The sequence below is a fragment of the Rhodamnia argentea genome, chromosome 1, assembly GCF_020921035.1.
Source record: "Rhodamnia argentea isolate NSW1041297 chromosome 1, ASM2092103v1, whole genome shotgun sequence".
NCBI lineage: Eukaryota > Viridiplantae > Streptophyta > Magnoliopsida > Myrtales > Myrtaceae > Rhodamnia > Rhodamnia argentea.
Genome location: NC_063150.1, coordinates 26,491,161 through 26,505,642, shown reverse-complemented (window position 1 = coordinate 26,505,642; position 14,482 = coordinate 26,491,161). Strand labels below are relative to the sequence as shown.

At 41.1% G+C, this 14,482-nt stretch overlaps 1 protein-coding gene across 14 annotated transcripts; it reads left to right on the top strand.

Moving 5' to 3' along the window:
- The first annotated feature begins 117 nt into the window (after positions 1 to 117).
- On the top strand, positions 118 to 14,219 carry LOC115753670. 14 transcript variants are annotated; one of them, XM_048284039.1, is made up of 6 exons: positions 271 to 375; positions 501 to 659; positions 875 to 1,123; positions 4,891 to 4,937; positions 7,856 to 7,987; positions 13,651 to 13,743. In XM_048284039.1, exons 1-5 carry the CDS (start codon positions 283 to 285, stop codon positions 7,947 to 7,949), a joined length of 642 nt encoding a protein of 213 aa, XP_048139996.1. In that variant the 5' UTR covers positions 271 to 282; the 3' UTR covers positions 7,950 to 7,987; positions 13,651 to 13,743. The 14 variants fall into 14 exon arrangements, with proteins under 14 accessions (XP_030548243.1, XP_030548240.1, XP_048139996.1 ...); XM_030692383.2 differs by lacking the exons at positions 501 to 659; positions 875 to 1,123; positions 4,891 to 4,937; positions 13,651 to 13,743 and adding exons at positions 3,322 to 3,454; positions 3,579 to 3,737; positions 6,810 to 7,058 and having other exon boundaries at positions 118 to 274; positions 7,820 to 8,251; XM_030692380.2 differs by lacking the exon at positions 13,651 to 13,743 and having other exon boundaries at positions 165 to 375; positions 4,902 to 4,937; positions 7,856 to 8,220.
- Positions 14,220 to 14,482: the final 263 nt, after the last annotated feature.

Below are 14,482 nucleotides of genomic sequence, written 5' to 3'. Positions count from 1 at the left end.
TTTCTTGTACTTTTCCCAGCAAATCGGAATCTCTGGCTCGGATACGGGCTGGGCCTAGCGTCAAGGCCCATAACTCGTCACCCGATACGGTCCATCACAGGCGTAGGCTCAGCGACTCTCCATCTCCGCCATATGGGGGAGATGGAGAGTCATTGAAGGAAAGCTTCAGAAGTTTCCCATTTGATTTGCCAAAAGCAAGCTTCTCTTCCTTACGTGCACGAGCTACTTCACCATCATCATCGTTACCTTGTCATCATAGTATTCACGTTCGCTCTCTCTCTGATGGGCGAAACCAGGAGAGAAATGAAGCAGTCGGAAAGCCTCCAAGCCTCTCTCCCAGAAGATATCGCCCTCAAAATCGCGTCTTTCCTCCCGGTATAGGAACAATTCCTTCTCGATTCATCTCTTTTATGGCTCTTATATTGTGGATCCGACCACGAGAACTTGAATGTTGAGCTGTCGATTATTTTGCGTATTTTGGGTTTTGGTTTGATCGTCAGGTGGGTGATTTGTGTGCTCTGGGAAGTTGCAGCCGATTCTGGAGGGAATTTTGCGGGTCGGATGTCTTGTGGGAGTCGCTGACGAGACAGAGATGGCCTTCTTTGAATTTCTCCACTGAATCTTCATCAGTTGATCATGGTGACTCTTCCTCTTTGGAGGTAGTCTTCTTGTGAAGCATAGGGTCTGAGAATTGGGTTCGTGTTCATGCTTTGATTATAAAAATTGCTTAATTTTGATGGTTCGGACATGTATATTTGCTTGATAAAAATTGCTTAATTTGGATTGAGTGTCACTTGCTGTCACATGATTGTGCAATTCTCAGCGAGTAGAGAGAAATTCTGATTATTTGTTGGTGATTGGGATTTGAAAGTAGGGATGGAGGGACTTTTACGTGAAGCGGCACACTGAGATGGCCGAGCGAGCTATGTCGGTTGTTCAGCATGTCGAGCAATGTTTGTTTTCCGATTCTCTCGAGATCAGAGACTACCTAAAAGCAATCGAGCTCTTGAACTCCATGCGACTCGGCTTCAAGGATGTTGAAATGTTTCTGTTCAGAGCAGAAGTGAATGTGCTGCTAAACTTGGTCGGCTTGCATTACTGCATGCACTGGCTAGAAGTGCCGGTAAGCAGCTGTTACTTTTGGGCATTGAGTTGAGCAGACCGCAATTTTTCAACATTGCTGCATAAGTGGTGTGTAAAACTTCTGAATGGTGCTAAAATGTCCAGAAACAAAAGCAGGCGTTTGTTCTTTTTATGGCCGTAGCATTTTCTTTCTCCTCCTACATGAATGGGATCGATCTTTTCAGCAAGTCATCTTCCCTGTTGGGAAAATGAAAGATTGTGTATATGGTATAGACCTGTTGTCCATCACTCCTTGTGAGAACTTCCTTTATAAAGATTGTATTTGGGTCAGTCTTGAGATTCGTCAATCTCAAAGTTGAGAATTACGGCTTGATTGTTCGTCTATCTTCTTAATTAGCTATATACTGTTGAAAACAAGAAAGATAAATGAAATGTTTAAATTTCCATGCTATGCGTAGTTCCCTGCCTTTGAATTTGCGGTACTAGGTTTTGATTTGTGGAATCGCACCATGCAGATGAAGAGATATGGGCTAATCATACTTTGCCTTTTCATTTTTGTTCTGTTAGGGTAGAGGTCCCAAAATCATGTCGAAGAGACTCCGGAGATTGGTTGGAACTTACTCTTGGTAAAATAATCATAGAAATTTTGCAGGTTGAGCATGTCATGGAAGCTCTTCGAAATAGCAAGGTCTCACAACGTCAAGTGTGCGTCAAATGGTGGAAGCTCGGCAGATTATTCTATGGCTTCCGAATGCGAGATGAGTCTCATTGTCGTTCGGTTTCCCTGCAAGAACTAGCGTTGCCTCAGGAGAACGAGGTCCTCGGCGTGCTTCATCGAGGTGCCATTCATGAGGTCCTTCGCGTCCAGATATCCGTATTCCATTCTACTTGCACTTCCTGGTCTTTCCCAGAGCGCGCAAGTCTGTGATTCATGATGATATAGACAGCCGGTTGTGCCACAGAAGTATGATCATGGTATGTGCTGGTTTCCAAGAAGATTGAGGTTTGTGCATGTCAGTGTGCATACCTGTATGTTGTGTTTGTAAAGGATGTTGTAAATCCTCGCCACCGTATCAATCGATTCCAATGATATTAGATGACTTTGGAGTCGTTTGATTTGTCCAGTGTTCAAGTTGGGATGTATGTCCAGTTCACTTTCTCTACATATCGATGTCCTTTAAAATTTGCTATTTGAACATCTGGTAAGATCTAGCCAGGCAACGCAGGTCTCAGCTGTTGTCCCTGTCCCTCGGCATGACTTCATTTGCAACATACACCTTTTACCATGATGTGATACTTGTATTTCAGTTGCAGAACCATTTGAAATAGTCTTACTTGTATTTTCCTTGGAATTCTACTGCTTTTGCTTAGATTTCATCGAGCTTATTCGATTTGGTCTCGAGAACTTGTTTGGATTAGATTCCTAGTTTTCCTAGTTTTGCTTCATACTTTGTGGGAACACTGATTGCATTTTGGATGGCAAAGAACGAGACATTTTTTCCTTCTTCAGCTTCAAGAAGTCTCTGTCGAAGCACAATGGCCAAGAACGGTTCAAGCTTCACTGAAGCATTTTTTGATAGAAAATGAGGGCGCTTTAGATCGACATGGTGCTTTTTGGTCGTCGTGAATCTTGGCTTTTATGAAATCAATAATAGGGCCGAGAACCAGCCAGATTGGCTTGGTCTGTACAATTGCAGGTAGTTTCCAAAGAGAAACAGTTTGATTCCCTGTTTCGAGAATTGAAAACCAATGAGCACATCTGGTATCGTATTCGGACTCGTCGATTAAACTAAAAAATAGCTCTAATCATACTTGTTCATGGTTAAAGCGGACTTTAGAGACCAGAGCTTCTAGCGCACGATCTCTTGAAAACCAATTCTAGAGATCAAAAGGCTCATCGGCTGCAATGCAAAAATTCTTGGTTTTGTTATTTCATTTGGTTTTGTGAGTCCAAACCATGAGCCATGGTTTAATTTGCCAAGGTTTTTGGATACAACTCGGTGCTCCTAAGTTATAAGGAGTAATTGGAGCCAACCCGAAAACTAGTCGGGCTGGGCCGTGTTTTGACAAATATGAACCTCGGACTCCGATACGGACTAGGCCCTTTTCAAGGCCCATAATTCGACACCCGACCCGGTCCATCGCATGAGGAGGCTCGGCGACTCTCCATCTTCGCCACCTCCATGTCATGGCAAGGGCTACTTCACCATCATCATCGTAACATTCACGTTCCTGGCTACGTTTGCTCGCTTCCTTCGGTTCGCGCTCTCTGACGAGCGAAACCCGAACAGAAATGAAGAAGTCGAAGTCGGAAAGCATCCTAGCCTCTCTCCCAGAAGATGTCGCCCTCAAAATCGCGTCTTGCCTCCAGGTCTCGGAACGATCCATTCTCGATTCATCACTTTTATGGCTGTTGTTTTGTCGAACCGATCAAGAGAACTCGATTGTTTGATTGTCGATCGTTTCGCGTATTTGGGTTTTGGTTTGATCATCAGGTGGGTGATTTGTGTGCTCTGGGAAGTTGCAGCCGACTCTGGAGGGACTTATGCCGGTCGGATTACTTGTGGGAGTCGCTGACGAGACAGAGATGGCCTTTTTGCGATTTGTTCATTGAATCTTCATCAGTTGATCATAGTGAATCTTCCTCTTCGAAGGTAATCTTCTCTGTAAGCATTGGGTCTCAGGGTTTGGGTTCGTGTTAATCTCCTGATGATAAAAATTGCTTGACTTCGATTGTTCGGACATGTATATTTGTTCAATGATTTCGTCCCTTTTTGGATTGAGTGTCACTTGCTGTCACGTGATTGTGCAATTCTGGGCGAGTAGAGAGAAATTATGATTATGGTAGCTTGGGTACTTTGTTGGTGGTTGGAATTTGAAAGCAGGGATGGAGGGACCTTTACGTGAAGTGGCACGCCAAGATGCCCGAGGCTATGTTGGTTGTTCAGCATGTCAACCAATGTGCGGTTTCCGGTTCGCTCGACATCAGAGACTTCCTAAAAGCAATCAAGCACTTGAACTCCATGGGACTTGGCTTCAAGGATGTCGAAATGTTTCTGCTCAGACCAGAAGTGAATGTGCTGCTAAACTTGGTCGGCTTGCATTACTGCGTGCATTGTCTCAAAGTGCCGGTAAGCAACTTTTACTTTTGGGCGCTGCTTACATGGTTCTGTAATTCTCGAGGAAGGATGCACATAACTGCCAGATGGGCATCTTGCTTTCAATAACTGTCGTTGAGCAGACCATGATGTATCAACATTACTGCACGTGCGGTGTGTGAAAATTCTGAATGGTGCTAAAATTTCCAGGAACAAAAGCAAGCATTTATGCTTGTTATGGCTGTAGCATTTTCCTTCTCCTTCTACCTTAATGGGGATCGATCTTTTCAGCAAGTCATCTTACCTGTTGGGAAAATGGAAGATTGTGTATATGGTATAGACCTGTTGTCCATCACTCCTTGTGAGAACTTCCTTTATAAATATTGTATTTGGGTCGGTCTCGAGATTCGTCAATCTGGAAGTTGAGATTTACAGCTTGATTGTTCGTCTAGCTTCTTAATTAGCTATATACTGTTGAAAAGAAGAATGATAAATGAAATGTTCAAATTTCCATGCTATATGTAGTTCTCTGCCTTTGAATTTGCAGTACTAGGTTTTGATTTGTGGAATCGCACCATGCAGATGAAGAGATATGGGCTAATCATACTTTGCCTGTTCATTTTTGTTCTGTTAAGGGTAGAGGTCCCAAAATCATGTCGAAGAGACTCCAGAGATTGGTTGGAATTTACTCTTGGTAAAATAATCGTAGAAATTTTGCAGGCTGAGCATGTCATGGAAGCTCTTCGAAATAGCAAGGTCTCACAACGTCGAGTGTGCGTCAAGCGAGATGAGTCTCATTGTCGTTCGGTTTCCCTGCAAGATCTAGCGTTGCCTCAGGAGAACAAGGTCCTCGGCGTGCCTCGTCAAGGTGCCATTCATGAGGTCCGTCACTTCCAGATACCCGTATTCCATTCTACTTGCACTTCCTGGTCTTTCCCAGAGCGTGCAAGTCTGTGATTCATGATGATATAGACAGCCGGTTGTGCCACAGAAGTATGATCATGGTATGTGCTGGTTTCCAAGAAGATTGAGGTTTGTGCATGTCAGTGTGCATACCTGTATGTTGTGTTTGTAAAGGATGTTGTAAATCCTCGCCACCATATCAATCGATTCCAATGATACTAGATAACTTTGGAGTCGGTTGGTTTGTCCAGTGTTCAAGTTGGGATGTATGTCGAGTTCACTTTCTCTACATATCGATGTCCTTTAAAATTTGCTATTTGAACATCTGGTAAGATCTAGCCAGGCGACGCGGGTCTCAGCTGTTGTCCCTGTCCCTCGGCATGACTTCATTTGCAACATACACCTTTTACCATGATGTGATACTTGTATTTCAGTTGCAGAACCATTTGAAACAGTCTTACTTGTATTTTCCTTGGAATTCTACTGCTTTTGCTTAGATTTCATCGAGCTTATTCGATTTGGTCTCGAGAACTTGTTTGGATTAGATTCCTAGTTTTCCTAGTTTTGCTTCATACTTTGTGGGAACACCGATTGCATTTTGGATGGCAAAGAAAGGGACATTTTTTCCTTGTTGAGTTTCAAGAAGTCTCTGTTGAAGCACAACGGCCAAGAACGGTTCAAGCTTCACTGAAGCATTTTTTGGAGAGAAAATGGGGGTGCTTGATGTCGAGATGGTGGTTTATGGTCGTCGTGAAACTTGGCTTTTACGAAATCGATCACATGACCGAGAACGAGCCAGATTGGCATGGTCTGTACAATTGCAGGTAGTTTCCAAAGTGGAACCAACCCGAAAACGAGTCGGGCTGGGCCGGGTTTTTACAAATCTGAATCTCTGACTCCTATACGGACTGGGCCCTTGTCAAGGCCCATAATTCGACACCTGACCCGGTCCATCACATGCGGAGGCTCGGCGACTCTCCTTCTTCGCCACGTCCGTACGAGGGAAACCTTGAAAAGTTTCTCCATTTCATTGCAAGAGCTACTTCACCATCATCAGCATCATAACATTCACGTTCCTGGCTACGTTTGCTGGCTTCCTTCGGTTCGCGCTCTCTGACGAGCGAAACCCGAACAGAAATGAAGAAGTCGGAAAGCATCCTAGCCTCTCTCCCAGAAGATGTCGCCCTCAAAATCGCGTCTTGCCTCCAGGTCTCGGAACGATCCATTCTCGATTCATCACTTTTATGGCTGTTGTTTTGTCGAACTGATCAAGAGAGCTCGATTGTTTGATTGTCGATCGTTTCGCGTATTTTGGGTTTTGGTTTGATCATCAGGTGGGTGATTTGTGTGCTCTGGGAAGTTGCAGCCGACTCTGGAGGGACTTATGCCGGTCGGATTACTTGTGGGAGTCGCTGACGAGACAGAGATGGCCTTTTTGGGATGTGTTCATTGAATCTTCATCAGTTGATCATAGTGAATCTTCCTCTTGGAAGGTAATCTTCTCTGTAAGCATTGGGTCTCAGGGTTTGGGTTCGTGTTAATCTTTCGATGATAAACATTGCTCAATTTCGACCGTTCGGACATGTATATTTGTTCAATGACTTCGTCCCTTTTTTGGATTGAGTGTCCCTTGCTGTCACGTGATTGTGCAATTCTCGGCGAGTAGAGAGAAATTCTGATTATGGTAGCTTGGATACTTTGTTGGTGGTTGGAATTTGAAAGCAGGGATGGAGGGACTTTTACGTGATGTGGCACGCCTTGATGGCCGAGGGAGCTATGTCGGTTGTTCAGCATGTCAAGCAATGTACGGTTTCCGGTTCGCTCGAGATCAGAGACTTCCTAAAAGCAATCGAGCACTTGAACTCCATGGGACTTGGCTTCAAGGATGTCGAAATGTTTCTGCTCAGACCGGAAGTGAATGTGCTGCTAAACTTGGTCGGCTTGCATTACTGCGTGCATTGTCTCGAAGTGCCGGTAAGCAACTTTTACTTTTGGGCGCTGCTTACATGTTTCTGTAAATCACGAGGAAGGACGCACAAAACTGCCAGATGGGCATCTTGCTTTCAATAACTGTCGTTGAGCAGACTGTGATGTTTCAACATTGCTGCACACGTGGTGTGTGAAAACTCTGAATGGTGCTAAAATTTCCAGGAACAAAAGCAGGCATTTATGCTTGTTATGGCTGTAGCATTTTCCTTCTCCTCCTACGTTAACAGGGATCGATCTTTTCAGCAAGTCATATTGTCTGTTTGGAAAATGACAGATTGTGTATATGGTATAGACCGTTCCTCGTGAATATTGTCCATCACTCCATGTGAGAACTTGCTTTATAAAGATTGCATATGGTTCATTCTCAAGATTCGTCAATCTCGAAGTTGAGATTTGCAGCTTGATTGTTCATCTAGCCTCTTATTTAGCTATATACTGTTGAGAAGAAGAATGATAAATGAAATGTTTAAATTTGCACTATACATAGCGACCTGCCTTTGAATATTCGGTTCTATGTTTTGATTCGTGGAATTGCACTATGCAGATGAAGAGATACAGGCTAATCATTATGGTATTCTACTACTTTGCCTGTTGATTTTTGTTCTGTTAAGGGCAAAGGTCTCACTCTGGCTTGGCGTTTAGGAATATCGCTCTAATCATAATCTGATGCATTGAATCATGTGGAAGAGACTTCAGAGATTGGTCGGAGTTTACTCCATGGTAAAATAATCACAGAAATTTTGCAGGCTGAGTATGTTATGGAAGCGCTTCGAAATAGCAAGATCTCACAACGTGAAGTGTGTGTCAAATGGTGGAATCTCGGCAGATTATTATTCAATGGCTTCGGAATGCGTGATGAGTCCCATTGTCGTTTAGTTTCCCTGCAAGATTTAGCATTGCCTCAGGATAATCAGGTCCTCGCTGTGATTCATCGAGGGCAATTCACGAGGTCCTTCGCGTCCAGATATCCGTATTCCATTCTACTTGTGCTTCCTGGTCTTTCCCGGAGCTCACAAGTCTGTGATTGATGATGATATAAGCATCCGGTTGTGCCACAGAAGTATGATCATGGTATGTACTGGTACCTAAGAAGATTGAGGTTTGCGTATGTAGTGTGCATGCCCGTATGTTGTGTTTGTAAAGGATTTTTGTAAATCCTTGCCACCGCATCAATCAATTCTAAAGATACTGGATTAATTTGGAGTTGTTTTGTTTATCAAATGTTCAAGAAGTCGTTGGACTTGTCAAATTTTGGATTTGGGACACACATCAAGTTCATTTCCTCTACATGTTGATGTACGTACTTTAAAGTTTCCTATTGTGATGTGGCTATTTGAACATCTGCTAAGATCTGGGGAGGCAACGCGGGTCTCCGCTGTTGTTCCTTGGCATGTCTTCATTCGTGACTTACACCTTTTACCATGATGTGATACTTGTGTTTCGGTCACGGAACCAATGAAAATTCTCTGGAATTCTAGTATTTTTCCTTAGCTTTCACCGAGCTTATTTGATTTTGGTTTTTGGACTTTTCCTATGTTGAATTTCTGGAAAATCAAATCACATGTTATGGAGCTCAGTCGACTGGACCTATACACGGCAAAGAATGACTGAAAACGTGGGGACATTTTTTGCATTAGTTCTCTTTCGGAATGCATTCTACGTTTGTGTTTGCTCCTCAGCTTCTAACGCTTGATGACACTACTAGGACCATAGGATTACAAGTGCAGATTGACATCATTGCATGCATCTAAAGACTTCTGGATCACTGAGAGAGTTATGCACTGATCTGACTCTTACGTTAGACAATTCAATTCAGCTCCAAGGCTAGCTAACCTTCGGGTCGCGCGTGATGTAAAGAGTAGTTATGACTCAAATCGAACATTTCATATTGGGTGAGAGATCTTTTAGTTGTTATTGATCCATTTATGACCCGTATAAGTTTGTTAAACAACCCATTTATAACTCACACTCTTAAATATGGGTTAGAATTTGACCCCCCCCCAAAAAAAAAGGAGCAGCGCTATTTTCACTCTTATTTTGATTAAGACATTTTTTTTTAGTTAACTTACTGAAATACCCTCATCTCTCTCTTCAATTTATTGTTTCTTTCTTATGAGGCTAATCTACAAAACTGTCTTTATTTCTATCATTTTTCTCATTCACTTTACAATACAAATTCTCCATTACACATATCAAGATATCAATTTACCATATCTTATTACCATTTCAAATTTGAAAATTGAATTTAATTATTTAGCATATCTTGATAAAAAGCGGAAAAGAAATTGATAAAAATAAGGAAAAGGTTAATTTGTTAAAAGTGTGATCAAATATCAAACATACTTGTATTCAGACCATGTCTAAATATTAACAAAATATAAAAGCATAAAAGAAAAATATGAAACTTCTTGATGTTTAACTCCTGTTAAGAAGAAAGTAAATTCCATCTCATAGCAAATGGATCAAGACTTTAAAATATGCTTAAAACTTCCCCATAAAAAAATCTTCTGCCAATTTAAAAGTGCAAAATGTGTAAATAAATTTTCAACGCCATTTTGTAATTTGTGTTAAAATGTGAAAAGCTCAAAAGAAAGCACAAATTAATGATGTTTTAACTTTGAAGATCTACAAATTTATTTTGCAAAATCAACCACAAGGTCAACAATTTGCTAGATAATTGGATTAAGTTATAATTTTGAACTTTAAAATAAAATTTTAACAAATATGCGATTAATTGTGTGTTCATAAGTCATTATAATTATGAATTTTTAACCTTTTATATAACTTTTCTAATTGAAAAAATGAGACGGTAAATTAAAAATAACGACCTTCTCTAGACAATATGATAACATAATGCATGATAAGATAATATTTTATCGCATGTAATTTAACATTTATATTTTGAGATTGATAATTTAAGAAACATAGAAACAAAAGCAATTGTGTTGGTTAGGATGATTAAAAAAAAAGTAGATTAGAGAGAGAGAGAGAGAGAGAGAGAGAGAGAGAGAGAGAGAGAGAAGGGTATTTAGGACTATTGATTGAAAAAAAGAGTATTTTAACCAAAATGGGGGTGGAAATAGCGCCGCCCAAAAAAAATTATGTGTTAGAATATGGGTTCTTGACCTATTTTGTCAACTTTACCTGAGCTTTTGGGATTGTCACTTTGCCTTTTCATTAGCAAGGACATTAGTCGAGCCGAAAGTCGGTAGTAGAGTCGAGAACTGGGCATATGGAATTGTCACTTTGCCCTTTCATTAGCAAGGACATTAGTCGAGTCGAAAGTCAACAGTGGAGACGAGAATCAGACTAATTGGCCTGGTTTGTACGATTACAGGTCATTTTCGAAGAGAACTAGTTAGATTCCCTGTTTTGAGAATTGAAAATCGATAACCCATTTGGTATCGGAGTTTTTAATAGGACGAAAAAAAGTTTTGGGTAGAATTGAGACATGACCTAAAGTGGAGTGCTTTTCATGTGACAAAAAAAGAGCTTAGGATAGAATTATAACTACACCTAAAGTTGAAAGAAGGTAAAATTGGGACACTAGCCAAAGCTGAAGGTTTTTTTTTATTATTAAGCCTATGGGTAAAAGCCAACCTAAGGCAGCGGAGTTCTCTTGAAAAACCAATTCTAGAGATCAAATGGCTCATCGGCTGCAATGCAAAAATTCTTTATTTTTGTTATTTCATTTGATTTTGTGAGTCCAAGCCGTGAGCGATGGTTTAATTTACCAAGGTTATTGGATAAAACTTGGTGCTTCTAAGGGATAATTGGAACCAACCCGAAAGCTAAGTGGGTCGGGCCAGATTTTTAGAGATCTGAATCTCTCACTCGGATACGGGCTGGGCCCGAGTGAGGGCCCATTTTTTCGACACCTGCCCCGGTCTATCACTTGCAGAGGGTCGGCGACTCTCCATCTTCGCCACCTCCATACAAGGGAGAGTTGTATACGACCGTGAAAAAATCTGCGTACGACGACAAATATTTGGCGGGTGTTTTAAAATTCAAATCAGGGATACCGCAATATTTGAAATTTTTTGTGAGACATAACTTAATTTTGAATAATTATGTCGTGGATTTTATTTGTTTGGGATGTTTGGTGAAACAAAATTTAGTTTAGAGTAAACGTGTCTTAGAGATGCTATTTCATATTTTTTATGACGAGCATTAATTTAAGGGAGATATCGGTTTGGGCCTTTTGGGGGTTTTCAATCGTGTTTTTTTTTTTAAATTACAAAATCGCCACGTAATGAGACAAAAAGGATATAAGGAACCAAAACATAAGACACTTTTTATATAGGTTAAAACACGATTAAGAACCTTTGACTAAAAAAAACACGATTTAAAATCCCAAATTAATATCATCGAGATTTTATTTACCTTAAATTAATTCTCGTCATAAAAAATCATGAAATAGTATATTTAACACACATTTATCACAAGCTAAATTTCGTTTCATCAAACATCCCAAGTAAATAAAATCCTTGACATAATTATTCAAAATCAAGTTATGTTTCACAAAAAATTTCAAATATTGCGATATCCGCAATTTGAATTTTAAACCACCCAACATTTATAGTAGTACGCAGATGTTCTGAATTTCTAACACAACAGATAAAATCTGCGACATAATTATTCAAAAATTAAATTATGTCTCACAAAAATATCATATACCGCCATATAATCGATTTGAATTTTAAGCCACCCGTCAAACACTAGTCGTTGCCCGCAGATTTTCTGAATCTCTAGCACAGCAGAAAAGTTTCCCCATTTCATTGCACGAGCTTGCTTCACCATCGTTCGGTTTGCTCTTTCTGACGAGCGAAACCAGAAGAGAAATGAAGCAGTCGGAAGGCATCCTAGCCTCTCTCCCAGAAGATATCGCCCTCAAAATCGCGTCTTGCCTCCAGGTCTCGGAACGATCCATTCTCGATTCATCACTTCTATGGCTGTTGTTTTGTCGAAACCGATCAAGCGAAGTCGGTGGTTTGATTGCCGTTCGTTTCGCGTGTTTGGGTTTTGGTTTGATCATCAGGTGGGTGATTTGTGTGCTCTGGGAAGTTGCAACCGACTCTGGAGGGACTTATGCGGGTCGGATTTCTTGTGGGAGTCTCTGACGAGACAGAGATGGCCTTCTTTGGATGTGCTCACTGAATCTTCATCAGTTGTTCATAGTGAATCTTCCTCTTTGAAGGTAATCTTCTCTTTAAACATTGGGTCTCAGGGTTTGGGTTCGTGTTAATATTTTGTTGATAAAAATTGCTCGATTTCGATTGTTCGGACATGTATATTTGTTCAATGATTTCGTCGCTTTTCGGATTGAGTGTCACTTGCTGTCGCGTGATTGTGCAATTCTGGGTGAGTAGAGAGAAATCCTGATTATGGCAGCTTGGGTACTTTGTCGGTGGTTGGAATTTGAAAGTAGGGATGGAGGGACTTTTACGCAAAGTGGCATGCCGAGATGGCCGAGCGAACTATGTCGGTTGTTCAGTATGCCCAGCAACGTTCGGGCCCGGTTTGCTCGAGATCAGAAACTACCTAAAACCAATCGAGCACTTGAACTCCATGGGACTTGGCTTCAAGGATGTCGAAATGTTTCTGCTCAGACCAGAAGTGAAAGTGCTGCTAAACATGGTCGGCTTGCATTACTGCAGGCACTGGCTTGAAGTGCCGGTAAGCAACTGTCACTTTTGGGGGCGCTGCTTACGTGCTTCTGTAAATCGTGAAAAAACGCACATAAATACCGGATGGGGCATCTTGCTTTCAATAACTGTCGTTGAGCAGACCGTGATGTTTCAACATTACTGCATATGAGGTGTTTAAAACTCATGAACGGTGCTAAAATGTCCAGAAACAAAAGCAGGCATTTATGCTTTGTTATGGCTGTAGTATTTGCCTTCTCCTCCTACATGAATGGGATTGATCTTTTGAGCTAGTCATCTTACCTGTTGGGAAAATGACAGATTGAGTACATGGTAGTGACCTTCCTCACAAATGTTGTCCATCACTCCATGTTAGAACTTGCTACAGAAACATTATATTCTCAAGATTCGTCAATCTTGAAGTTGAGATTTACAGCTTGATTGTTCGTCTAGCCTCTTATTTAGCTATCTACTATTAAAAAGAAAAATGATAAATGCAATGTTATAAATTTGCATACTGTACATAGTGCCCTGCCTTTGAATATGCGGTACTAGATTGATTTGTGGAATCGCACCATGCTCCGGAATCATAATGGGATTCTATTACTTTGCCTGTTGATTTTTGTTCTGTTATGGGTAGAGGTCTCATTCTGGCTTGTCAGTTAGGAATATCACACTATCATAATTCGATGCAGTGAATCATGTCAAAGAGACTCTGAAGATTGGTCGGGATCTACTCCATGGTAAAATAAATCGTAGCAATTTTGCAGGCTGGACATGTCATGGAAGCGCTTCGGAATAGTAAGATCTCACAACGTCAAGTGTATGTCAGATGTTGGAAGGTCCCCAGAACATTGCATGGCCTCCGATTCCGAGATGCGCCTTCTCGTTTAGTTTCCCTGCAAGCTCTAGCATTGCCTCAGGAGGACGAGGTCCTCACCATGCTTCATTCAACATTGCCATCCATGGGGTCCTTCATTTCCAGATTTCAGTATTACATTATACTGGCACTTCCAGGTCTTTCCCGTTTCTCGCAAGTCTGTGATTGATGATGATATAGACATCCAGTTGTGCCACAGAAGTATGATCATGGTAGTACTGGTACCTAAGAAGATTGAGGTTTTTTTAGTAAGTGTGCATACCTGTATGTTTTTTTTGTAAAGGATGTTGTAAATCCTTGCCACCGCATCAATCAATTCTAAAGATACTGGATAACTTTGGAGTTGTTTGGTTTAGCAAATGTTCAAGAAGTCGTTGGATTCGTCAAATGTTCAAGTTGGGACATACATCAAGTTCGCTTTCTCTACATGTCGATGTCCTTTAAAATTTGCTACTGTGATGTGGCTATTTGAACATCAGGTAAGATCTAGCGAGGCAATGCGGGTCTCCCCTGTTGTTCCTCGGCATGTCTTCATTGGCGACATACACCTTTTATCATGATGTGATACTTGTGTTTCGGTCACGGAACCATTGAGAAAGTCTCATCTTGTATTCTCTGGAATTCTACTATTTTTCCTTAGCTTTCACCGAGCTTATTTGATTTTGGTCTGGAGATCTTGCTTGGATTAGATTCGTACTTTTCCTAGGTTAACTTTCGGAATGCATTCTCCATTTGTGTTTGCTCCTCAGCGTCTCACGTGCTTGATGAAATTACAAGGACTATAGGATTACAAGTCCAGGTAGACATCATTGCATGCATCTAAAGACTTCTGGATCACTGAAAGCATTATGCACTGATCTGATTCTTACTTTAGGCAACTACAT

What these genes read in the sequence shown, in the direction of transcription:
- LOC115753670 (XM_048284016.1), top strand. Translation starts at nt 3,423, where the DNA reads ATGTCGCCCTCAAAATCGCGTCTTGCCTCCAGGTCTCGGAACGATCCA. An exon ending in GTGAATCTTCCTCTTCGAAG is followed by an intron (nt 3,738 to 6,809) that starts GTAATCTTCTCT and finishes ATTTGAAAGCAG; the next exon opens with GGATGGAGGGACTTTTACGT. An exon ending in TGCATTGTCTCGAAGTGCCG is followed by an intron (nt 7,059 to 7,819) that starts GTAAGCAACTTT and finishes GAAATTTTGCAG; the next exon opens with GCTGAGTATGTTATGGAAGC.